The 26,794-nt window shown below is 44.1% G+C and overlaps 4 protein-coding genes across 4 annotated transcripts; 3 read left to right on the top strand and 1 right to left on the bottom strand.

Moving 5' to 3' along the window:
• Positions 1-247: 247 nt before the first annotated feature.
• LOC130383041 (B2 bradykinin receptor-like) lies at positions 248-2,651 on the top strand. Its single transcript, XM_056591054.1, has 2 exons — positions 248-411; positions 1,043-2,651. The coding sequence occupies exons 1-2, from the start codon at positions 377-379 to the stop codon at positions 2,076-2,078; spliced, it is 1,071 nt and encodes a 356-aa protein (XP_056447029.1). The 5' UTR covers positions 248-376; the 3' UTR covers positions 2,079-2,651.
• Positions 2,652-3,444: 793 nt separating this feature from the next.
• On the top strand, positions 3,445-4,574 carry LOC130382143 (B2 bradykinin receptor-like). Its single transcript, XM_056589753.1, has one exon. It carries the CDS (start codon positions 3,445-3,447, stop codon positions 4,537-4,539), a length of 1,095 nt encoding a protein of 364 aa, XP_056445728.1. The 3' UTR covers positions 4,540-4,574.
• A 1,077-nt stretch (positions 4,575-5,651) lies between these two features.
• Positions 5,652-7,971, top strand: bdkrb1 (bradykinin receptor B1). Its single transcript, XM_056590948.1, has 2 exons — positions 5,652-5,829; positions 6,132-7,971. The coding sequence occupies exon 2, from the start codon at positions 6,135-6,137 to the stop codon at positions 7,203-7,205; it is 1,071 nt and encodes a 356-aa protein (XP_056446923.1). The 5' UTR covers positions 5,652-5,829; positions 6,132-6,134; the 3' UTR covers positions 7,206-7,971.
• Positions 7,972-12,027: 4,056 nt separating this feature from the next.
• On the bottom strand, positions 12,028-26,591 carry kcnk10b (potassium channel, subfamily K, member 10b; the record flags this gene model as incomplete). Its single annotated transcript, XM_056591095.1, has 8 exons — positions 26,560-26,591; positions 22,671-23,092; positions 15,670-15,787; positions 14,916-15,076; positions 14,160-14,352; positions 13,701-13,852; positions 12,399-12,681; positions 12,028-12,284 (listed from the first exon to the last, which is right to left on the bottom strand). Coding segments are annotated over exons 1-8 (1,587 nt in total), but the record flags the coding sequence as incomplete, so codon positions are not given.
• Between the last annotated feature and the right edge of the window lie 203 nt (positions 26,592-26,794).

Here is a 26,794-nt window from a genome sequence, read left to right as displayed (position 1 = left end):
GTGACTGTTGGTGAGCTCCAATTAAATTCCAATTAAAAACAGCATGGACAGTTTGAAGCAAGATAAATTGTGGGGTTGGTAGAGAGAGAGAGAGAGAGAGAGAGAGAGAGAGAGAGAGAGAGAGAGAGAGAGAGAGAGAGAGAGAGAGAGAGAGAGAGAGAGAGAGAGAGAGAGAGAGAGAGAGAGAGAGAGAGAGGGAGGGAGAGGGAGAGAGACAGAGAGAGAGACAGAGAGGGTTGGCGGAGATGGAGAGAGAGAAAAAGCATTCCCATGTGTGCTGACGTCTCAGTGTCACTCTCTCCTCTCCTCTTTTAAGCGTGAGACAGAGCAGAGTAGGAGTCCAGTGCCTGGAGGTAACACACAGCTGGACCCAACCATGCAGACTTCCACGGCCCTCATCCCAACAACAAGGTAAGCCACACGCACAATGCTTTTTGTTGCTTCATCTGTTGTTGCAGTGTTGTAATACAGTACATATTTCCGGATGACAAAACTTAACTTGGTTTTAACTCAAAGGTTTTCTCTTTCTTCACCACATCTGCCACATTCGCCCGCCACATACTTGAAGAAGCATATTTATAGAATAGGTTTACAGTATGTTTAACCAAACATAGGTATAGCTTTCCCAAGACCTAATTTGAAAAATAAAGTTCAAATTAGTTATCTGAAGTTGCAAGATGCTTTTCTGCAATCAAGTTCAAACTGGGTTATTAAGTACAATACTTTGCAATACCAAACATGACTTTGCTTCACACAAAGTGAAATGATGTCCATGCTACAGCATGGACATTCAGCATGGCTAAATTCAGCACTTAGCCATGCTGAGAACTGTTTCATAATTACCTCAGACTCAGACACTTAACTGTGTACTGTGGAAGATATAAGTCAACAACGTCATCCTTACTCTTACTCATACGTTTCCAGCTGTCATTGTGCATATGAATGATCTCTGAAACTAACCGGAGTACACTGAATGTGCACGTTCTGATCTTCTGGAGGCATCCTCACTGCTTTAACCACACACCGCATCATGTTTTCCCAGCTTGCCTATGAACTCCACGGCCGCTGCCTATCAAGCCAACACGAATGAAACCCTGTGCGACGACAACCACATCTGGGAATGGATGCACTCCATCCAACCTCCCTACATCCTGATAATCAGCGTGCTGGGCATTCTTGGTAACCTGTTTGTCCTGCTAGTGTTCTGCCTCCACAAGACGTCGCGCACGGTCGCCGAGATCTACCTCAGCAACCTGGCGGCAGCCGACCTGGTCCTGGTGTCCTGCCTGCCCTTCTGGGCGGTCAACGTGGCCCATGGCTTCGATTGGCCCTTTGCGTCCTTCATGTGCCCCTTGGTGATCCTGGGCATCAAGATCAACGCCAACTGCAGCATCTACTTCATGGTTCTGGTGAGCGTGGACCGCTATGTGGCGCTGGTGCACCCCATGTCGCACGGGATGATGCGCAGGCGGAAGTGGGCCAAGCTGGGCTGTGTGCTGGTGTGGGGCCTGGGACTCTTGCTCAGCACACCGACGCTCATGTACAGAAGGAGCATGTACATCAGTGAGCACGATGTAACCGCCTGCTCGACCGATTACCCCAACTTCCCCGCCATGTTGGCCTGCGACTCGTTGGCCATCGTGTTCGGCTGCCTCCTCCCGGGGTGTGTCATCTCCTATTGCACCTTTAAGATTGTGCGTGCTCTGAAGAAGCAGGGCATGGAGAGGTTCAACGCTGAGAACACAGAGAGGAAGGCCACGCGGTTGGTGCTCGCGGTTCTCCTGGCGTTCCTGATCTGCTGGGTGCCCTTCCACCTCAACACCATCGTGGACGTCTTCTTGAGGGCTGAGGTTCTGCATCAACCCTGCCCCCTGGTTATTTTCGTGGAGGTATGTTCACAGATATTCACCTTCATGGCTTTCTTCAACAGCGTGATCAATCCCATGCTCTATGTCATTGTGGGGAGGAACTTCCGGAAGAAGGTTCGGGAAGTGTTTGAACAGTTGTTCAAACGGAGAGTAGCGGGCACTGATTCCGTGCGCTCTCATCTGTCCAGTACGCTCAAGACCCTTGCATAAACAGGTATTTAAGAAGTAGCTTTTACCCCAGAAATAAACTTTGGGTAAGTCATGGTTTCGAGCTGTGGTCCACTGCTTTCTCTCTCTTTCAGCTGACATTCCTGCCTTATGTAATCTGTCTTGACTGTAATAAAGGCATTAAAGCCCATACTTATTTGTTTAGAATAAAGGAAAAAACGATTATGTATTCTGTATATATCCTGTGAATAGAGCATAATTTTTCTCTAAATAGAAAATACTTGATCATTGTGTATTCTGTATATATTCTGTAAATAGAACATACATATCATGCCACTATTGGTGTTTCATGGAATTGAGCATAAATGAAACATGCAAGAATCAAATAAATAAAATAAAAAGTCCAGACTTCAGACTAATATCTTCCAGGTGTGTTTGACTCTGGGTCAAAGTATGTCTGCGCAGTTGAAAAACAAGACCTGCAACCAGCATTTCCAATGGTGACATGGATCGTTATTCTCTGTGTGGGTTGTAAGTGCAACCTAATTCTATTTTATGCATGATTCCATCTGTGAGTTGCACTGGGTAGACATTGAGTCACCGAGCACTGTGGTCAAGGGCACACCCCTTATTGTCCCCGAAATGAAGGGTTGTAAAGCCAGGCAGGAAATCTACGGAGAGAGTCTGGACAACTTTCTGGAACAAAAATAGTTCAGGCAGGATCTTTTATTTTTATTTTTCCCTTCTGTGTAGTACATTGATACTATAATGAGGTGTGTAGATATCATGCACATGTATGTTCGTGTCTGTGTGTGTTTGTCTCTCTATGTGTGCATGTTTCTCTGTGTGTGGGTGCGTGGCTGCTGATGTGTGTGTGTGTGTGTGTGTGTGTGTGTGTGTGTGTGTGTGTGTGTGTGTGTCTCTGTTTGTGTGCATGTGGGTCTCTGTGTGTCTGGTTGTGTGTGTGTGTATGTGTGTACAGCGTTGTGTGCAGAAGAAGTGGGCTTTGGTGTACACATGAACGCATGTCCCTTCCTGTTTGAGGGGCCACCTTTTTACATCATCCTGACAGAGGGAGAGGAGACGGCTCTCTGTTGCTATGTGCTCTCTCTACGGCGACGGCTTGCACACACTTTGCACTACCACTGATAACAGCATTCACGTCTGCCTCTCTCCTTACACTCCATTCAAAAACATTATCGCCACTTTACTCGGAATCAAAGCCTTAATGAAGGCCGCGCCGCCGTGCATTCATCTCTGTTGACACAATGAAAACCTTTTATTCTCCGCTGCATAGTATTAACCGCATAACCACGTCATCACCCTCCCTCGTCTGTCTGCACGTCGCTGAGTGTTCCCCCCCCCTCGGAGCTCTCCCTTGGACCAGGACACCTCTCTCTGGATAGACATGCTCTCCAACCAGTCCCTCGGGCCCGTCGCCGAAGGCCTCTCCCGGGAGGATCCCGACACTGTATGCAACCACACCGCCGCCTGGGACTGGGTGCACACCATACAGCCCGGCTACATGTCCATCATCTGCGCGTTGGGCATGGCGGGCAACGCCTTCGTCCTCTTGGTGTTCTGCCACCGGCGGCCGCGCCACCGCACCGCGGCCGACATCTACCTGGGCAACCTGGCGGCGGCCGACCTCCTCATGGTCTCCTGCCTGCCCTTCTGGGTGGCGACGATCATCGGCCACTTCCAGTGGCGGTTCGGCGAGACCATGTGTCAGCTGGTCAACGTGGTCATCAGCATGAACTACTACTGCAGCGTGCTGTTCCTGACGCTGGTGAGCGCCGACCGCTACCTGGCCGTCACCAGGCCGCTGTCGTCCCACAGGGGGGCGGGCCCTGGCAGGGGGAGGCAGGTGCCCTGGGCCCACGCGCTCTGCCTGGGGGTGTGGGCGCTGGGCGCGCTGCTCAGCCTGCCCGCGCTGCTGTTCCGCACCGTGCGCTCCTTCCCCGAGCTGGGGGTGGACGCCTGCGTCATGCAATACCCCCACGGGGGCTGGAGGATGCGCTACAACCTGACCTTCAACCTGGTGGGCTTCCTCATCCCGGTGCCGGTCGTGTCCTTCTGCACCTACCACATCTGCAGGGTCCTGCGGGAGAGCCGCGCGCTGCGGGGCCGTAGCTGCAGGGAGCAGACAACGGTGGCGGCGGAGAGGAAGGCCGCCTACTTGGTGATGGTGGTGCTCGCCGTCTTTGTCCTGTGCTGGCTGCCCTACCAGATCATCGTGCTGCTGGACAGCCTGGATTACTACCAGGTGATTTCGGGATGCACGTGGGCACATGGGCTCGACATCGGCGTTCAGTTGGCCACCTACCTGGGCTACAGCAACAGCGCGTTGAATCCCTTCCTGTACGTTATCGTGGGGAAGCATTTCAAGCAGCGGGCCAGAGAGGTCTTTAGGCAGACGCTGTGCAGGAGGAGGTGGAGGAAGAAGACGGCGGGTAACAGTAACTCGAGTACTTTAAGATACACAGATAGTACCAAGGTGTGACCCCCCCCGTGATCCCCACTTTGTGAAAGGCAATAAGAGTCTAGATTAATTAGTGATGTAATCATAGTTATATCAGAGTATAGTTATTTTATTCAAATGTTATGATTATGTACATTGAACATTGGTACTCTGATGCGTGATTTTTTGTTAATTAAACAAATATTTGATGTGATAGTGAAATTTTAGGCATGCAATATACAGTAATAAAAAAATGTAATAACATATTCAATGTCATTTCTGATTTAATACTAAACCATATAGTTACATGAGAAACACAAAATGATGTTGGGAATAATGCTGTTTTTCAGCAGCACATTTGTGATGTGCTGGTATTTTTCTGAATATTATCTGTGTCTGTGTTTCTAGACGATGAGATACTTTCCTTAATATTAAACAATGTTATTTTGATTGAATAAATAAAATACAATAATGGACGCAGATGTGGTAATCAATCTGTCTGTGTTATAAATTCTAAAGGGGTTTGCATGAACGGCTAATGCTTCACACATTGCATGAAAAAATTAATAAATTGGGCAAATCCAGAATATGTTATTCAGCAAACTTTCTATCATCCAAAAGCCACATCGGAGGTAGCAGGTGCCCAAAACACACATATTAACGCCATCTACAATTAAACCAGTCTGGGTCTTTGTGTTTGTGTATAAATGTGTGTTTGTGTGGGTCTGTGTTCGTGTATGTGTGTACTGTGTATGTGACCGTCTGTGTGTAGGTTTGTGTATGTCTGTAGGTGTATGTGTCTGTCATGTGTGTCTGTGTATGCCTGGCGTGTGTGTGTGTGTGTATGTATGTGTTCTGCATGTATGTGTGCATGTGTCTGTGCGTGTGTGTCTATGTGTCTGTGCCAGACCCCAGGCGTTTGTGGGAAAGCAGAACCTAGCCTAGTCTATTCTATATCCATATCTGGTCATAAATGACCATTGCATGATACTATGTGAGTAATTATTCAAATAGTAAACTATAAGGTCTATTGATGTAATCGCCTCATTTCATATTCAACCACTTACGTCTCTGTGGTCTGTTAGCTTTCGTAATCCTAACATTTTGAAGCTCGCCTCCACTATTTCACAAAAAGCCAGTTGTGACCCGTCGATAAACAAGTTGAGAGAGTGCATGGATGGGGCGTGAAAGGAATGCGTCTCTTTATACTGAAAATCTGTGGTCTGCAGAACTTGATGGAGAAGACACTGCGTGCTAATGCTGGGACAATTGCACACATGTATTTTATGAATATAATTTGAAGACTAAAGGACTTTTCTTGACAATTTTAAGGTAAGGTTCGTTGTTCGTTTTTCAGTTTAGTTAATTGTAGCCTACTTCTCTGCAAAATAGGCCTATAGGTATAGGACTACAGCTTATAATAAATAACTGATGAAGTATACTTTTTCATATTTAGTTCAAGTTATAGTATAAAGGCCTTGTATGTAGCCTACATACAAGGCCTTTATACTATAACTTGAACTAAATACCTACCTATAGGCCTATTGTGCAGAGAAGCAACCTTTTTTTAAAGAAAGATAGATTTAGATATTTTGTTTTCAATAATCATATATTATGTTTACATTTATTCCTAGCAAATGGACCCAATTGACGTTTCCATGACAATGGTATGGTCTGAAAATAGCAACTCATCCGTACTGCCAAACACGACAGATGTGGTCGATCAAGGATGGATCCTCGTTCAAAACATTATCCCCCCTTACATTTTTACCCTTTGTGCGTTAGGACTTCTGGGCAACAGCTTCGTCCTGTTGGTGTATCTCTTCCAGAAAGACAGATTAAATGTTCCAGAGATCTTCTTGGGAAATCTGGCATTGGCAGACTTCGCCCTCCTCACATGCCTTCCATTCTCGGCGATGAACATCCGCAACAACTTCAACTGGCCGTATGGAGAAGCCTTATGCAAGATAGTAAACTCATCTGTAATCGTCAATTTCTACACAAGCATATATATCATTGCAACGATAAGCATCGACAGATACCTAGCTCTGGCTCGGACAATGCAGACAAGGTGGCTGAGACGCACTCTGTATGCCAAAGTGATGTGTGCTGCTATGTGGATCTTGGGGGTTTTAATGAGCACGCCCAGCCTTGTTTACAGAACAGTCACTTACGTCGAAGAACTCGGAACTATATCATGTATACTAGGCTACGGTCCCGCCTGGCAATTATCCCACCAGATTATGATGAATGTGCTTGGCTTTGTTTCCCCAGTTCTGATAATTGTACTCAGCAGCAGTGCGGTAATCAGGGCTTTATACCGAAGGAGGAAGGGTGCTTGTGCTTATGAAGGGAGCGACAGGAAGGCTACGACCCTTGTTTATGCGGTCACGATCCTGTTCCTTTTATGCTGGGGTCCTTTTCACCTCTTCACCTTTCTTGACACACTGTGTGAACTAGAACTTTTGGATGAAACAAAGTGGGGCCACGCTTTAGATATCGGACACCAGGTTTCAGTTTACGTGGCGTTTCTTAACAGCGTCCTAAACCCGGCGCTGTATGTATTTTCCGGGCAGTATTTCAGAAAAAAGTTAAGAGCCATCTTCACGAAGGCTAAGCCCGAAAATAGGCGGGGATCTGATATGAGCTTATATCAGCGCTCTGTCATATCAACATATATCAACAGAACTGAACAAACAAAATTGTGAATATATTGTAATAAATGGAAACAATCTATTGTTTATGCATTCATTAAAACTAAAAAGTGATATTAACACAAATAATTCCTATTTTCCCATACCATTTTGTCTAGTTGTTTTGAGGAGCTGTGCTGTTAAATCTTCCTTTTCCACAGGGGTTGAATGTTGAGTGTTATCTGATTATAAACTTATTATGAAAAAAGTGTGAGTGCGACATACTAAAGCGCAGGTGCGAGTTATAAAGAGCATGTGCGCTTTATAAAAGAATGACTCCTATGTCACCTCCCAGGCTCTATACTTATGTCAGGGTATATATAAATTACTCATAGGGAACTGTATAGGCTACCTCTAAGTTACAACTATACTGTAGCCTATAATAAGCCTACTATTAGGGGAACCATATTGTCTCGTATTGCATTGTATAGTATTGCATATTTAGAGTATTTACTTTACATCCCAGGAAAATACAACCTGCACAAAGAAAGAAACCTGCTTCCAGAATCATGCGGTCTAGCAATGATCCTGTCTTGCTTATCATCCAGTCCATCCGATGATGATGTTTTGTCAGCAACTGTCTCTGTAAATCGAATAAACTAAACCATTAGGGCAGATTAGCCTACTACTCAACCTCACTGATGGTCCTTGTTGCCTAGTTCAACCTAACTGATTTGGACTAGGCCTAAAGCCTCTTGTGTGTTGCAAGTCAACTTCCCCATGATGTTTTGTTTTGCTTGCGACATTCTAGAAAGAGCAGTTGTTTCATTGGTTTAATAAAAGTGGTTATTTGATACAGTGGCCGAGGCGCCTCTTTTTATTTCTATTTGATATGATAATTGTTATGAAACATGAATTTTCTACACATTTATTTTATATTAATATTTTAGTGGAAAATGCACAATATGAAACACCTATTTTTAATTCATTTTAGAGCTTAAATATGATAAATATATATTTTTAATGGAGTATGCATTTATTTTTGTCAATAGCTCCCAAGTCACTTTTGAGCCAGTTCTGACCCAATTTTACAACAACAAATATTAAAACTTAACTGGAAAAATAAGACGCAGATTTTTTTATTTAATTTGAGTCTTTCTTCTATTTTATGTTGTTATTTTTATGAAGCAGTGGCTCCAGAGATCAATAATTATTCATACACTGAACAATTAGACACACTTATTTGTATCGGATATTAGTGCTCCTTCTATCTAATCTGAATATTGTAATATCAATTTCAGCTTTTCTCAGTCGCTCCCAAGCCATGTGACCAGATATTACCTTACATTTCAACAATGTAAGGCAGGACGAGAGCAGTAGATGGCAGTGATGCACCTGCACTTGAATGACAACCCAGTCTCACATCACAATGTAGTACAGTGGGAGTCGTTTTGCCATAGCTGCTCTAAAAATGTGAAATGCCTCTGGAGTGGAAAAAATAATCCTATTGGATATTAGTTCTCTTTATATCTAATATGAATATTGTAATAGAAATGTCCGCTTTCAGGGTTGACCAAGTCATGTGACCCAGAGAAATCTGACGTGAGAACACGCCCTAAGTAATAGTACCACACGGCGGCGCCGTTTGCTTTCTTTGCAAAAACCCAATCACTGAAAATGACCGACGCGCTTCATTCTAGAACCCAATACCGTTTCAATGTATAGAGCTAGGCTTCTTCTGGGTCACGTGGCTAGGCAATCCATGGTCCATGGGGCTGTTGCCACCATACGATAAAAAAAAGTGCTCTCCCTCACAATTAGAAGCAGCGAGCGAGGATGATTATGTGGATGTTCTGGCACTCTCTAAGTGTATTTGGTTTAAAAAGAAAACGCTTTTTTTTTTAAATGACAGGTAATGAGAGAGTTCATCGTATTCCACATGCTCGAATGGCCAAGCAGCACGCCTCTCTCATGGCGTTTTCGGAGAAGGCATATGTTTGGTGGCAGCAGCTGTGACTTTAGACAACATGTCGGGTGCCTGAAGTCTCTTGCCTGGCTGCAGGGATTGAGCAACATGAAGCGGAGGAGGCAGAAGGGCAAAAAAGTATGAGACTACTATAGAGATAAAAACCTTCTGCGTTAAAACCAAACACAGAAAATCGTCAGCAACTGTGAATCACTGTATTGCAAAAGAAAGACAAGCCTTGGACACTCCTTTCACATTTCTCTCAAAGCTTTCAGTTGCGACCACAGCAGGGTGAACTCAGATTCGCCTCACCATCAGCCCTGAGAATAAGAAAGACGGAGGTAAGAGCAGAAGTCGACAAAGAGATCAGATAGTGGCAGTAATAGCGGGCGAGAGATAAACTAAGAAAGAGAAAGATTGAGAGTAAGGTAAGGATGGGGGCATGGGGGGAGGGTAGATGGAGTTCATATAGCAGCCCCCCCCCCCCCCCCCCCCCCCCTCTAAGCTCATCCTTTCATCAGCCTCCATTCACCCCGACTCATGTGCACATTCCTTTATATGCAATTCACCGTTCTTCTCATGGGAACCTGCCTCCGCAATGTTGTCAGGCTTTTTAGTGTGTAATGTATGTGTGTAATGTATGTAGGGTAGGCCTACATACATTACACACTTGACCGCGAGTGACTACAGCGCGGAACTGGAGAATATGTAGGCCTGCTCCCGATGTCAATGACGCAGGAGCTTGTGACAACCAATTAATTCCTTTCATTTAAGTTTTACATTAGCGGTTGTTGACATGCATGGGCCATGCTCATCTATCTTGGTTCCGTCCTTGTACTGAACACTATAGGGGAACTGGAAGTGACAAACTGAAATAATTAGGTTTATTTGTTGTAAAGTCACAACTATCAGTGCGTACAAAATGCAAATTCACAGTAGGCTTAACCAAAAAAAAAAAAAGAAAGAATATACTTTCGTTATCATTTTATATTTATTCAGTGAAAAGGCACTCACTACATTTCATGTAATCACTACATTTCATATAAAATTAAATGATGTAATATAAAATAACAATAGGTATCCACAGATACTCTTTGAATACCTAATAAATAACTCATAGTCTGGACAAGATCAACTTATCACCGATGATGGTTCATGGACAGGCAAATACCATTTAAATCATGAATATAGATCGTCAGTACAAACTTTATTCTCCTTTATGAACACATGCATCATAGGCCAATGATACATGCTCATGTGGCATCCCATGAAGGCAATGGACAGTGGCATCCTTACCTACCATTTTAAATGCATTGGAAACGCAAAAGGCCAGTTTCTCATTGGATAAAGCTTTAGGGAAAAATAGAGAACAATACAATTCAACATGAACATGAGTGTTAACATCCTTGCTCTTCTGACCACACATTTTTGTTGTGGACAGATACATTTAAACACGATGTCAAGGTGTTGTTGTTGTCAACTTATATTTCCTTACAATTTCCATTGCTATATCATACAAAATAGGGAAGCTAAGTTTTAAGTGTCACAAATATAGGGGAAAACATGCTTTGTGTGTACAAAATGGATCGCATAACATTCATTAATAATAAAAATAGGCAATCATACAGCTGTTTTTGACATTACTGGTGAGGGGAAATTAAAATCAATTATTAAACAAATAAGGAGAATTGTGTTGTTGGCGAGAAGCTTCAAGAAACAACATAACGTAACGTGGAGAATATGAGTCTTACTAAGACAATGTTTTTTTCCCCTGGACTCCAGCCCTTAGAAGTCATGGTGAGCGAATCGTGAATGAAATGAAGAAATAGATCTCAATTATTTGAAATCTCCTGGTTATAAAACCAGGAGAAAAACATTTAAGTAAAAATAAAACAGAATATCAGTGATTTCAGATCGACCAAAGTCTGACAGTAAGCACTGCTATTACTCCCAAGATTTCTTGAAAGCAGGTACATATTGGACTGCATTTGGGTAACAGCTTCATGTACAACAACCATGCACAATAAAGACCAGGAAAAGAGATTCCTGCAATCTTTTAAATTAGCATTTCATATCCTTAGGCTTTGAAACAAAAAACGTTCCACAGCATGAAGGAATAATCGTAAATGTCGGTTTAGATGGGCGAATGCACATCAAGTGTATTAATCCAGCAGAAAACATAATGTAAACGACTGTGTTTGTTAGACCATGGGGCTATTTTGTAGCATATGCCGACAAAGCTAAAAATAGCTCCACACGGTACGAGATGCAAAGGCGGGGATCGATAGCATGTTCTGAAGAACCATGTCACAAGGGCAGTGGGTCCTCCTGCTTACATTGTTACATAGAATATATTAAAAAAAAACATCACCATGGCTGCCAAGGCCAAGCAAGAGGCAAGAGGCGAGGAGGAGGAAGGTTGGTGAAGGCTGGGGAGAGTTATGAAATGCAAGGGACACGTTGTTCGTTCGTGAACTGAGAAACAAGGTATCTCACTCACATATCTACGCTTTCTCTACCCTTTCCTTTCTTTTCTTTTTGGCGACACAGTAGATTCCCATGGCTTTATGGCACAGAGACCCTCACAAAAGTCTTTCTGAGCACTCCCGTATCTGGACGTTTAGGAAAAAACTAAAAAAGGCACATTTCTCCTCGACACCTGAATGGATCTGCCCTCGGTTCTGCATTCCCTCACTTATTCTCTGCTAATAATCTCTCTCCCCCTCTCCCTCTCCCTAACTCTATATGTCTATCTACGTCTAAACTACGTTTATCCTCCCCCTATCACAACTCCTCCTCTGTGGCGCACGCCTGCATGAGCATGGCGTTCAGCTGGCAGCGCTCCATGGCGTAGCGCGACAGGTTCGTCATGCTGCTGTTCTCCATCCTCCTCTCCCCTCCCCCTTCCTCCACGTCACCCGACTCCTCCTCCTCCTCTTCCTCCTCCTCCTCCCCCCTGTCCTCCCCCTCCTCCTCCAGCCTCTGCTCCTCCTCCCCCAGCATGGCTCCCCCTCTCCCCTCGCCCCCTCCCTCGCTCATGGCCTCGCACATGCGCCGCACGTCCTCCGGGATGACCCTCTTGGGCTCGCAGTGGCGCGGGCGCTTCACCAGCTTGGTGAGCGAGCCGAAGCGCAGGCCAAACAGGTTCTCCTCCGACGACGAAGGGGAGGACGACGACGAACAGCTGGGCACCGCCGTCGCCATCGCCGTCGCCGAGAGCGTCGCGGCGTCGGCGGCGGTCGTCACGGGCTGCGGCGGTCGCGGCGGCTCGAGGGGGCCGCAGGGGTGGTGCTCCCCGGCGCCCTTCAGCCGCAGGTTGTGGAGCTTGGTGTCGATGCTCTCCTGGGAGGACGTCTTGAAGCGGCCGCCGTCCAGGCTGGTGAACACGGCCCGTCGCTCGGGGGACAGCATGTCCAGGGACTGGGCGCGCTGCTCCAGGCCCAGGCGCCGCCGCTCCATGCTGCGGATGGTGGCGGCGCGCTGCAGCTTGTCGTGGATCTCCACGCTCAGCCGCCGCCGCGTCTCCCGGAACTCGGCGCGCACGTTGGCCTTCCACTCCACGGCGTGAGCCTTGATCTCCCCCACCTGGCGGGAGTACCGATACGCACACGTTACAGCCCTAGTTGTGTTTGATCGCCCCCCCACCTCGGGGAAGTACATTTAGACACACGTTACAACCCTAGTGGTGTTGGATCTCCCCCATCTGGAGGAAGTACATGTACACACATAATTACACGGCTCTTCTTAATGCGATGGAATGCTGAATTGACATGAATGGGCCTTCCCAACGTTCAGTGGTCAATTCATTTTCATAATTGACCGTTGCTAAGCATAACTGACATGTCATGGAAAGTGGATTTTTTTTTCCTCTGATTCACGTCTTTCGTGGCACTCCATAAGTAGTCTGGTAACTTATCAACCCCGGCGTATTCAGTTGCTAAGCAACGTCAGCTGTTCTGAAGCCTACCGGAAAGAAAAAACTCAACGTCTGCGTCAACAAACTATTTCTCTACTGATTAACTACAAATGGTAACAAATAAATTGTAAAAAGACACACTGTGTGAAGTTATTTTTTCGTTTTGGCAATTAGCCGTGTAATAAGCGGGATAATGTATAGAATGACAGTCATTATCGGGAAAATAAGCCCAGACAGGGTGAACCGGACACCGATGCAGAGGGGAGGGGGCTTGATTCGTCCTGATGGGGCTTATTTATGTAGGTATCCCTTACTTACATCCCTAGTTGTGTTTTATCACCCCCACCTGGAGGAAGTACATGTACACACACGTTACAACCCCAGTTGTATTTGATCTCCCCCACCTTGGAGGAAGAATACAGATTACAGCCCTGGTGTAATCTAGGGTGTACATTTACAGTTTGTGGTTGTGAAAACATCAGTGTTGATCCTGCCAAATGTTTTACGAATGTAATAGATAGATTTGAATATTATTCATCCATCATGACTAAAATTATGAATACTTATAGATAAGATATCTGGTGGTTACTGTTTAACAAGCAACATATAGTAGGTCCTAAAATGCTGCCAAGAGGAAGACGGTGGACTAAGGGAAGATAGGGAGGAGAGGAGCAGATGCTGAGTGAACTGAACCCACCTCCTCCTTGGTTTTTTTGGACAGCACTCGCAGCCAGTCCCCGATCATGCTGAGAACAGCGGCGAAATAAGCCAGGCCAACCAGGATCCAGAACCACACCAGAGGCTTGTACCAAGGCTTGTACTGGATCCTCCGGTCTCCGCCTGGTGGTGGGAATGATGTATAACAATAATGTGTTTCTCAACAGAGATTAAGATAGAGAGAGAGAGAGACAGCGACACAGGGCAAGCGTGAGATAGAGCAAGAGAGCAAGAGAGAGAGAAAGAGTGGGACAGACAGCGAGAGAGAGAGAGAAATAGAGAAAGACAGGCAGACAGAGAGAGACACCAACAGAGGTAGATGGGTCGATACATAAAAAGCCTCGAAGGCATAACTTCTATGACAATAAGACATGATGTCATTAATTCCACATTAAATACTACAGCAGCCATCCGGTCACTAGTTCCATACCTGCGACATAGTCTCCTATTCCGATGGTGGTGAGGGTGATGACAACAAAGTAGAGGGACTCCAGGGTGCTCCAGCCCTCAATGTGTTTGAAGATTACAGCAGGTATGGTGACGAAGACGATGCAGCCGGCCAGGATGAAGAGGATGGTGGAAACCACCCTGATCTTCATCTGGGTGATCTGCTTGTGTTTTTGCTGGAAAACAAATGATAAAAAAACAGATATATCATATAAATTATTTATTGGAAAGAAGATGATGATGGGTTAGCCAGTGGTTAGGGTTAAAAGTGGTACAAACCCAATAGTATATAATAATTTCCATGTATTTAACGACCAAATACCTAATTAATAAATAGTTATTAGGTGACTTTAAAAGGAAGGGTTGCCAATGAGGGCTGCATAATTGACTCATGAATCTGCTTAACCACGCAATCAAAATTAGATTATTCAATGTCCCTTTTATCTATATATAAAAGAGCTATTATGAAATAAGATTAAAAAGGTATTAGGTATTAATGGTATTAAGCTTAATTCTCTATCAGACTCTGTGTGAAGGGGGGCAAATCTGTTTTACAGAGCCGGGCTAATAATGTAGAACAGTTGCCAACCACGGGTGGTTAAGATCCATCCTGCGGTTTAAATAAGACACTGCTTATTTTTGCACTATGTGGGCGGTTCAATTGATGCCTGCACCAACCAACAGCCTCTTGAAAACACCATTAACATAAGATAACAGAATAACGTCGGAGGGAACGCACCCTGAAGATCTTCTCGACTCTCAAGATACTTTTAACAAAGATAGTGCCCAGCTGGTCTCCGACCCCGGCCAGCAGGAACCCAAACAGTGGGATGCCGAAGATGGCGTACAGGATACAGAATATCTTCCCACCTTCTGTGCTCGGTGCGATATTCCCATAGCCTAATAGGAGGAGGAGGAGGAGGAGAAACACGGGAGTTCATAATTAATGGTTAATGGTCTATATTCTCATGGATGAATGGGAATATAGAGGAGAAGGAGACTGAGGTTGAGCTTGTTGTAGAAAGGGAGCTACAATAAGAAGTATGAGGATGTTTTAAAGCAATAACTGTCATATAGACTTTCAGGATCGACTTATGCAACCTCATTGGTCGACCGAGGGAGTTATGCAACGCTGCCGGAGCCCGGAGCAACAAGGCTGAGGTAAATTAGCTCTTAGAGGAAAACTAATTACATTACTTACTCAAAGAATAGCATTAGTTATGACTCAGGCTTACTAAGGAGATTTAGCAAGAGGCAGGGAGAAACAAGAATGAAGTCAATATCTTATTACCGTTTTCCAAAAAATGGGAGCAAAAGATAATATTGTCCGAAAACTCAGACAGGGGACATTTTCAAGTGAGTTTGAACTCCTTCAAAGCACCACCTTTTAAAGGCATTTAAATAAAATCAAATGTGTGACTCAGAAACTGTGTGCTTTGACATCGAGTCATAGTCCTTTTGTGCTTACGACAGGGTAGAGTACACAGGCCTACCTATGGTTGTGATGACGGTCCCGGCAAAGAAGAAGGCACTGCCAAGGTCCCAGTAACTAGAATTGTAGGACGTGTCTCCGATGGGACTCACTCCGGCATTCACAGCGTCTATAGAATGCTGGGGAAAGAAAGAAAGAAATGTTTTCTGAAATGTATAATGACATTTCTTGTTGAAAGGTTTTTTCCGAAATGTTTCACAAAAATGTTTCACAAAATTCTTTACTACAAGTGTTAAGAAAGGTTTTATGAGATGGTTGTGGATAAACGTTTTAAAATAAATGTTTGAAACCCTATGGGAATCATATTCATCCGATAACCTGTGAGTGAAGTGCCCTTGAGCATGTTGCTGGATGCAGCCAAGTCACTTGCTCCGTTGAAGCGAATCACATTGCGGTTAAAGTGCATTTATTTGATGTGCACACAGAGACACGTCACACACACACACACACACACACACACACACACACACACACACACACACACACACACACACACACACACACACACACACACACACACACACACACACACACACACACACCAACATGGTAGTTAAGGTCGGTTGTGCGTGATAAGGAGCAGCCTGTCATGAAGATTTAGGGGTTAAATGTCCTGTTCAAGGACGTCCCCATAATTTCTGCCAGGAGGAGTCCTCGGGTTCACTTCTGGAGGGCAGGGGTCAAACCAGCACCTTTTAGATTCGATTGATTTCTAATCGGTCAGCAGCATCTATACACCACTGCACCCTCTGTAAAACAAGCAGCTCACTGCTGGGTTTTCCCCGAGCATTGGCGCAAGAATTGAACTTATGTGCATCATGTCTGCTATTAACTCACACTGCAAAAGGCGCAAGGGCGGGACAGTACTGCGGTATGGTAATTCACCACCTGCCCCTCTGCGTGCAAATGAGTGCCATACGAAGCATGTGTGTGTCTGTGTGTGTGTGTGTGTGTTTGTGTGTGCGACTGCGTGCGTGTGTGTTTGTGTGTGCGCGAGTGCTTTAGTGTGTTTATACTTGACACGTGAATGACAGAAGTCTCCGGTGGCGTAACAGTCTTGACGCGAGGGTGCTAATTGCTCTGAGTGCGGGCGTATGAGCCCTCTACAGAATAACCCTGGGCGAATTGCAAGTGTTACTAAAATGGGATCAAGGAGGAAAACACGCATGAGTCACAGAATGGCAGACGCCGTAAAAAGACGATGATAAGAAAATATTGTTGAAAATATAACAAGCTTGAATCTTGAATCTTATATGCTTAAAGCTGGTTGTGTTTACCAAAATATAAACATAATCCTTCAGGGTGGACCATCTTAAGAGGGGCTTGCCATCTATGTATATCCTGTCCTCGGCTACGAACAGGCGCCAGCAGATACAGCACATTACTGCGTTTTTATTGCTTGAAATGTAATTACCCCGATTCCTGATTTGCAATTATGTTATTACATGTTCAAATCACCATTGCATCTCGGTTCAAATGCGATTCTTCTCAACACTCTGGGGGATGTGTGATACAAAATGATAAGACGTTGTTTGTATCCCCTACACATTTGCTTCCTTCCTCTTGCTCTCATCATCTAATTGTCTGGCTCAGACTAAGGTTTCCCATGGATTTATCTTTGTTATTTAAAGCAGCAGAAGAAATATAAAAATATCTCCCTTTGTACCTAATCTGAATATTTTTCTTCAATTAATCAAAATCTCCATGTTTAACATCATTATGCATAGTACAAAGAAATGACCATTACCACATTTCTCTCTCTATGCTTTTATTTCGCTCTAGATTTTGGAAATTAGATCTATATTAATGTGTATTTTTGTCATTGCCTCTGTCTCTGTAGTAGCGGGTCAGCCGAACAGTGCACTTTCAGTAATAAGAAAAACTTTTGCGCGTAACATTTTTTATATTTTGCCGAGCTTAACAATTTCTTCAAACATGTAGATATTAAAAGGCTGGGCCTGGGTCAGTTTTTCTCCTAAATCTTTTTCTAATAGCACTGATGTCTGTATCTGAAACTAGCACATTCGAGTAACGTTGAATTATTTTCTGCCCTGGCTTCGGCAGCCATGTTCGCTTCAAGAAGGCTAATCAGCAATTAAAAATGTCATTTTGAAAAAAGAAAAAAGGGCTCATTGTGGAAGTGGCTAGGAGCTATAAAAAGCTCCACACTGCATCTGAATGCTTCATGAGGACGTCTATTTATAGCCCTCAATGGTTTTAACCGCCAGGCCTGTAGTGTATTAGTTTACCAATAATGTACATGGATACAAATTTGTAGCAATGGGAATATGAAGCATGATATGGATACTCTATTTTGGAAATATTTTGAAGCCACCTCAGGCTCGATATTGAGCCACTTTCACAAATGCAACACAAAAGGCGGTCATAGCTTAGGGGGCTTAGAGCCGGTGGATGGTCCGCCAGCTGCCTCTTGTTTTATTACTGCTGCTTTTAAGATACTATGCTAATTTAATGTAGATTGTAATCAACCCTCCTTCTCTCTCTCCCCTATCTAACACGCAATTCTCTCTCTCCCCTCTCTCTCCATCGCTCTGTCTCTGCATACTGTGCTATACTGTGCGAGGTCCTCATGGATTTCCATGAGAATTGGAAAATCATAAAGATTTCCTTTAGGCTAATTCATTGGCCATGAATTATCTCCAGAGTTTGTTTTCTCTTTTTTTCTGAATGAAATTATACCTTTCGGCTCCCCTGTATTCTATTATGGATTCAGTTAATTGTATTATTATCCATAAATGGAGGAAAAGCACTCACTGTACAAGTAAATATGTAAAACGTCAGTGCTAGCAAAGCCAGAGCAAATTAACATTAAATACAATCTGTATGCTAATCGCAAAGTTATGTTCGTTGGCCTCTTCAGCCAATTCCTGTAGTATGGTCAAATATGGTAAAATTATGTTGTACGTTTGAATGTTTAAATAATTATTTTGAAATAAAACCGACAAATAAAAAAGGACAGACAGATTCACACAGCCACACCCACACACACACACACACACACACACACACACACACACACACACACACACACACACACACACACACACACACACACACACACACACACACACACGCATACACTTCCTGCAACAGTTTGGTAACATTGTGTGTGCACAGATTAACATTAAACTCAATCTGTATGCAATTCACCAATTTATTTTATATTGGCCTCTTCCCTGTATGGTAAATATGGCAAACAATGTCCCAATGCTTTTATACTCATTGTGATACAAAACAAAAATAAAAGGACTGACAAACAGACGGCTGGATAGAGTGATACAGTAGACAGACAGCTGGATAGATGGATGGATAGATAGATACATGCTACACAGATTGATGGATACAGTAGATAGGTAAAGGCTGATAGCTGTGTTTAATACGAAACATTGGCTCTCGATGCCCTATGAGATTTCTAGTGGCTCAAGTGAGTCGTTAGAGGGCCAAGCCGGGGGGCCGGGTGCTGGCAGCCCCATGTCACTGGGGAGCACTGGATGAGTCACCGAAAGAGCCAATCAGGCTGCCAAGGGTGAGCAGCCCTCGGTGGGTGGTTGCACATTATTAATGGTGAGAGACCCTTAATATAAAGCCCGCCATGTCAGCATATGCTGTCGCGTCCCTGCCAGTGTGAGTCAGTGCCCAAAGTAGCCAACGTTTGGCGAAACAGTCCCTTCCACAGACACTGGCTCATCTCTCCCCCGCAAACAACACCAGGGGTTTGTTCAGTGTTCTACCGACCAGAAGCTCTTAGTCTTGCATCAGGAAACGGCACCATCTCCACCCAACTTAGGGACTCCTCGATACAATTACGCACATGCATGTATGCATGCATGCACACACACAAACACAAAGACAGACGCAAACAAACATACACTTAAGCACTCCTTTATACTTTGTGTACAGATGAGATGTGACAATAAATTACAATCTGAATCCAAAAAAATTGTCCACAAAAAGGGTACTTGTTACTTGTTAGTACCCTTACAAGTATTGTCCGTCAAGTCTTTCTGACTCTCTTTATCTAACTCACGCATACTTACATAAAGGCACATTAGGGAACACCATGCCATCATTCTGTCAATTCCCCCGTACAAACAGTGAGTCACGCCACAGTCCCTCTGCGGAGTACTTTCAGACTTGTGAGTGTTGGAGTGCCTTCCAACGATTAAGGCCTCCTGACTGTGCAGCCTGTTAGATACAGTGCTGGGAATCTTCTCAGAATCTTCCCAGGGTCTTTACAATTCTAACTGTTTCAAATGCCAGTTTATGTCATTTATAATCAAATCCCTACATTCAGAATCTTACTTTGAAACACTTCAATACTTTTGATTATTTCTGAATTCAAGTAACCAAACTAATGTTTCTTATTAGATTTACGTTAATGAAATAATTGTATGTCTTATTACTTCAAATTCAGGCAATGTGTGACGGCATTCAACATGACTCATTGTATATACTGGCTTGATGCAACAGGTTTTTTTTGTTTTTACTATGAATCCAGTCATCCCTGTTTACCAGCTCCCAACAGCATGTGGATGTGACCTTATCCAGGATACCAGGAATTTAGCAATACTGGTCTGCAACTGCCTGGCCATGAATAATGGGCCATGTGAACTCACGACTAAAGGTTTCCTTCATTAACTCAGCCTTCCTTCAGGGAACACTGACATCGATTTCCAGGAGCTGGTAATAGTTCTTTGTGCCTACACATTTCGTAGTAACAATCCTATAAATGTATTGAGGCGCGAGGGGAAAGAGGGACGACTGAAATGCGGGCAAAGGAGAGCGGTCTGAATTATTGAATTTTCAACTGGAACGATGTTGAAGAAGCTCACGTCAAATGCAGTCACTCTAGTGGAAACAGGAGTGTGTTAGATACAATGGTGTGGTCTCCTTCTGTTGGTTGAGTTAGTTCAAGCTTGAGAGAGACAAGGGGGAGCTGAATGCAATGCTGAGGCCTATCCTTCACCGCATCCACTGCACCAACAACATAAAAGTGTAGGACTACAAAGGGGAACTCTGCTGAGATGGCAGTTATGTTACATGTTAAACTTCCGCTGTCAGGTGACTTTCGGTCCCAGTCCAGCAGGAAGCTCCTGCATATGCTTCCTCTGGCACCACGTCCACTGGACTGTCCTCTCTGGGAAAAACATTTGAGATCTTTCCATTGGGACCGTGGCCGTTCAAGAAAAATACTTTGGATGGACACAGGATTTCCCTTCTACGATCCAACTGTTCATTTTGAGCTTAGGGCCCACGGATGAAATCCCTTTCATTTGCAGTGTTATGAATGTTACGAAAATTGGGTGTCGTGGCATAATTTTCCATCACCCAGCAGTGGTTGTTCTGCCAGCAAGGGTAGGCGGTGTAACGCAACAGAGCATTCTTTAACTCACTTATGTGTGAGGCGGCGTTACACTTCTGTTCTCTGTGCTGACGTTGCCAGAAAATCAGCTGTCAAACCGACTGACATGACACTCTGCTTGGTTCCCTGGGATAATTACTGCTTATTTCCAGGTGTTAGGTGTTGCCAAAGAGAATGAAACAGAAATCTTAGAGAATGAAATTTAATAAAAGGATAAGATAAGAAAAATGAAAAAAATGAAAATGACAATTATGAAGATGATTATTAATTGCACAGATTCTGGTTGTTAAAGGTTCCACTTTTGAGTAGTTTTATACACAATACAATACACAATTTACAAAATCGACAAACTGGATAATCGATCCCCAGTCAACTTAATTGTAAGAACAATATTTGGATGAGAGATCAAATGAAGATAACGTTTTGATAGAGTTGCATTAAATAGAGTTGCATTTAATATACCAATTCAATCTTTATAATAAAGTAAGGCAACTAATAGGAGAAAGGCTTCCACAAACGAATATGTTTTAGAATAGTACAATTTTATTTGCCAATTTTTTAGGCAGAGCGAAGACCTTTCATATACTGCAGTGTCACTGCCGTGTCACTTAGCATTATGAGTGCAGGAATCGCTATGGTTACCAGGAAGGTATAATCGTGCTTTCGAGTGAAGGATGTCCTATTCTCCATTTCTTAAACCCAGTTCAGACCAAAGATTCGCCTCAGAAAGACATCGTGCAGCTAATCAGACAGAGGGGAGAGGGGGGTTACAGTTAAGATAGCCTTGAATCTCCCTGCTATGTCTGAGCTTAGATAATAACCTTATCACATTTATCACGACCTATTAGTGAATACTACAGTGTGTTAAAAGCGTATCTTATTATTCTTATCATCTCTTTATTTCCTGAAGGACAACGTATAAGGACGGAGTATAGATGACAGATCGCCGTATCAACGTGACTATATTTAATGAAGCTCATTATTGGATGAACATTAGTTCTCTGTCAAATTAAAATATCAGTGTAGAGGTCATTTGTATGATTCATCTAGTGAATGCATCTATATTATTTAGTTCATGGGTTCAAAAATGGCCTTTCATGGTTCTCATAGGTGGAGCTACTGATGCTGCGTAAAGCGACTTATTGAGAGCGAAGAGTAACTCTCGTAGGCCTTCAACATGGTTGTTAAAGGTCGTTCACAGGATATAAACTTAGCCTTAGGGGCCATAATCAGTTTTGGCTTTCAATCCACACACCTAAAATTATCAAGATGATCTGCGGGTGTGCAAAGGTGGATACTTTTGAAAACTGTGGTCTAGCATCTTAGTCCATTCAGATGAGACAACAGAATTGTTTTAGGATTGGCAAACACTGACAATAGATTAATGTGACGTGAGGTGCTAAAGTAGTCTGGGCATGCGGATGAGGAAAGGCATGAATTGAAACAAAATTTAAACTTTTTTCAGTGTGCCAAACAAAAAATGCTACCATGAATGTAGCATTTTGATGACGTTGTTACAAGAGGTGTTAACATGGCATCATTCAGCAAGTCACATGCATGCGTGCAATATCTCTTCAACTCCCCATGCGCTCCTTCCCGGGCGCCGACTCCCCACCCACCTGGATGAGGGCCTCCAGCTCGTCGGGGGTCACGCAGGAGTGCTTTTTGAGGAAATCCGACTTCTCGTGGGTGATGCTGTCCTTCTGGTGGCTCTCGAACGGCTGCTCCAGGGCCCTGAAGGCCAGCCCCCCGCACACCAGGTAGAGCAGGACCACCACGAACACGCCCAGCACCGTCTTCCACTTCATCACCGAGTGGAGCGCCGCCTCCGCCCCCTCGTAGCCGGCGTCCATGCTGGCCACCACGCTGGCCGAGCGCGAGGAGATGGAGAGGCGCGGCAGGGGGCAGTGGCCGTTGGCCTTGGCGTCGCCGGCGGCCGCCGAGGGGCTCTGCATGGCCGTGACGCTGGCCTGGACCAGGCTGGACTTCGCCGCCCCCGGCTGGGCCTTCCGGGGCGGTGCCATGGTGGTCTGGATCGCCACTAGAGAGAGAGAGAGAGAGAGAGAGAGAGAGAGAGAGAGAGAGAGAGAGAGAGAGAGAGCGCAAGGGGGGGTTAATAATTGGAAAAGGGGATTAAAGAAAAACCAGAGGACATGGTTGTTTATCGTTTATTCTGATCTGGATCAAAATAATTGTTGACCAATGCATATGAACTCCGATTCCTAATTGGTCATTGGTTCATCGTCACGCTAACATGATACATAACATGATGTATGTAAATTAGTAGGGAATAAAATCACAAAAAATCTGTTGCGCAACGCAATCAGTCTTCAATTCATTATGGACAGTAGCTTCAAGCAGGGTGCAGGGCCTGCTTGAAGCTGTTTGCATGTGTCTGCATTTGATACTCATACTTATGCATGGGCCCCAAGAGAGTTGAGATGACCACATTCATCAGCCTAATGACAGAAGCTATTAGTCCTCTGAGCTGTGCCAGTCAACATCTTAGTGGAAGTATTCAATCTCCCTGCCTGAATCATCAGCGATACTCAGCACAACTTCACTTTCACTTGTGTGATTTGTTATTTAGGGTGAATTAATTAATGGTACAATACACCCAATTAGGCTTCGGGGGGGAATATCAGAGCATGAAGTATAAAAATAATAATCAATCTTAAAAGTACAACCTGTTCTTAGTATGGGTGTGTGTGGCTGTGTCTGCTTTTATAGCATTGCGGCAGTGCGGCGACCAACCAGCCAAGGGTGCACTTAAAATACACACCTGTCACGGCAATATGGCATAACATAAAGTGCACAAGTCACACACTTCTGTTCTGGGGAAAACCGGGATGCAATTTCTCTTATAGAACAGATGAAAATAGGAGAACAGCCCGTGAGGGTATTGGCATCCAAATAGGCTCTATAATGCACACATTGTGGCTGGGGTCCAAGATGGGGGACATGGCCAAGGACATAGACATTTGTAGATCCTTCTTCATGTATCTAAAATATTGTAATGTATATAAGCTATCAAAGATCCAGTCTTCAGCTCTCAGGCTCTTGGTTTTCTTTAGCCCAATCAGTGCTGTGCAGTGGTTACGGGGACTATAAAATAATGTGTTGGGGAATGAAAACCCTAATGGTAGGATTGAGAATAATGGGAAGAGCTAATAATAGTTTTGTTTAGAGCACAGGCCACTGGTGGTAAGCGGTCTATATAAGCTATGAAGGCAAGGAATACCCAGGTATTTTTTAAAAACGACAGAAACTTGATTGAAATTCATTTCGAATATATATTTTTTAAATAACAAACCTTATTTGCAATATATATTGTTATTCCTCCATTTTATTTAATATTTGAATGACAATGACTACAGTTCTGCAACTTTGGTTTTAGCATGCCTTGCGTGAAAGTCACCGTATGCCACATAGGCTTGCATGCATGTGGCACATAGGCCTGCACAATAATCCATCACGACAATCACACACATACATAAACACGCACGCAGGTGCGCACACAATAACACACGCACACGCACGGACATAGAAATGCACCACGAAGACACGAATGCATCGCCATCGGGAATCAAGGACACACAGGAAGTGTCACACTCTCTACTAGGGACGTAAATCTTGTTAACAGACCCTTTGACACACAGAATGGCTGAATCAATAAACAAATGGAATTCTTAGCCACTGGACTTCTTATGCCATTATAGGCATCAGTGAGCTATTTTTAGAACAAGAGTATGACACTGAAATACTGGGGAATGTTGGGGGTGGGGTGTAGGGTTGGGGGGGGGGGGGGGGGGGGATTGAGAAGGGAGGGATTGAGAAGTGATGTACAGCATTTGAAACTCGGCATCGTAAATTGTTGTGCATGGTGTTGTCATTGGATCATTGGATCGACATTTAACAACATCTATAAGTACAGTGCAAAGTGGGATTAATATTATCTGGCCTGGCGTTTAAAGATAATCAAATCACTACAGTGGCACACACACACACACACACACACACGCATGCATAACGTCAGGGAAATAATACATTTTGTAATTTGAGATATGTGGGTCTTCATTGTAAAAGGACATAGAAACCGGCAGCTGCTTCATATTGATTGCCTTTGCCATTTACAAATTGAATAAGCCCAGTTGGTGAAGTATTGCTCGACTGGTACTGCTATAGGCTTCAGAATGTCAAGGAATTGTTGTTAGGTGTGCCGAATAGCGACTGGAGTCCATCCCAAACGTCCACATCACTCAGCTATAGCGCCACAACGTAATCCCTATATCGATTAGTATCCATTGGTTCAGATCAAACGAAATTCTAGAAGTCAAGTTACTTGGATGTTTAAGTGAAACATGTACTACGCAACTAAATACAAATAGGCTACCCTAGCGAGGCACAGACGTTTGCGGGCGCACTATAGCGCACCGGCTGCGGAATAAAGGGGGAAAGGGTGCCAAAACCTCAAGCACATTATTAGCCAAGACATTTGCACTGTTTGTGGAAACACAAAGTGAGTTCTGTTTTAAAAGCATAGAATAATGGTTTGGCAGCGCCGAGTGCTAATCTTCCATGGTCCGCGATGGGAGCATCTCAGCTCTCCGGTGCATCTTTGAGGGCGCGCTCAGCCAGCCACAGCTGATGACACTGGGGATGACGGAGAAGAAAGACATACACTCCCCAATGCTTTCTTTTGTGGGGAAACCCTTAATGAAACGCATCCAACGAACCAAAACACCCTTAGGCTAGTATGAAACTAAAGAGGAAACATACCACAAATAGTATCTTTATGTGTCTGCATAGATGGTTATATTCGAATATTATAACTTGCCCATTTAATTCGAAATGCCCAATCCTTACAGAAACTCAAAGTATCTGTTTATATGACACTTGGAAATGAGCCATAGAGAAGGTAGAAAGTATTCAACCAACCTTGTTCTGGGTCCCAATTAACTTGTTTCCTTGGGCTTTCTATAGGGAATTTCATGGCTGCTTTTGGTTTTAAGAAACAAAAAACCTTTGGGCTGTTCACCGGCGTCTATAAAAATGTAGAATCACCTCCAGTTGTTTTGACATGATTCCCTCCCTTTCCCTAATTCCAGCCTCGCATCGTGATGCGCCGAAATACAATTGAACCGAATTCTTTGTCCGGCGGAGCTGCTGCTCTGTCCAAGGAGCGCTTGATGATCGCTTGACAGATCGCCACTCTTTATTAGGTTTTACTAGTAGTGGAACACACTTCACATGTCGAACACAACACTTGCCCAGTTCAAAATAAGAGGTGGAGAGAGAGCGGTGTATTAACTTCACACACCCAGTCCTCAACAAAGGAGAAATAATGCTCATCTCTCATCTGCCTCCACCCTTCCCATTCGTTCATGGCTAACCTTAACAAGCTAGGTTAACCCACACTTTTCAGGTTTAAAAAACGTGCCCAGGCTAATTATCCCTGTATCATCATTGAATTGATCTGTGACCTATCGATTTATATAGAATACTTACTATTAGCAGGTTCTGGTGGATCGTCTCTTGAAAGGAATTACCCACCCATTGGCTGCTAGGCGGCAGGCACATGCATGGAGCGGCAGGAGAAATCAAAAGGTAGCTTATGCCCATTCAATGGGAGACCGTAACCATTACATCATCCACGAGCATCGGGAACTGTGTATTAGGCAATCATAAAGTAGCAACTACAACGCAAACAGATATACGCTGCACATTTTTTTTTTTTTAATGT

Source organism: Gadus chalcogrammus, chromosome 5, assembly GCF_026213295.1.
Source record: "Gadus chalcogrammus isolate NIFS_2021 chromosome 5, NIFS_Gcha_1.0, whole genome shotgun sequence".
Classification (NCBI taxonomy): Eukaryota; Metazoa; Chordata; class Actinopteri; order Gadiformes; family Gadidae; genus Gadus; species Gadus chalcogrammus.
Note: the sequence above shows the minus strand (reverse complement) of the source record. Positions and strands in the feature narration are given on the sequence as shown.

What these genes read in the sequence shown, in the direction of transcription:
- LOC130383041 (XM_056591054.1), top strand. Translation starts at nt 377, where the DNA reads ATGCAGACTTCCACGGCCCTCATCCCAACAACAAG. An exon ending in GCCCTCATCCCAACAACAAG is followed by an intron (nt 412 to 1,042) that starts GTAAGCCACACG and finishes ATGTTTTCCCAG; the next exon opens with CTTGCCTATGAACTCCACGG.
- LOC130382143 (XM_056589753.1), top strand. Translation starts at nt 3,445, where the DNA reads ATGCTCTCCAACCAGTCCCTCGGGCCCGTCGCCGAAGGCCTCTCCCGG.
- bdkrb1 (XM_056590948.1), top strand. Translation starts at nt 6,135, where the DNA reads ATGGACCCAATTGACGTTTCCATGACAATGGTATGGTCTGAAAATAGC.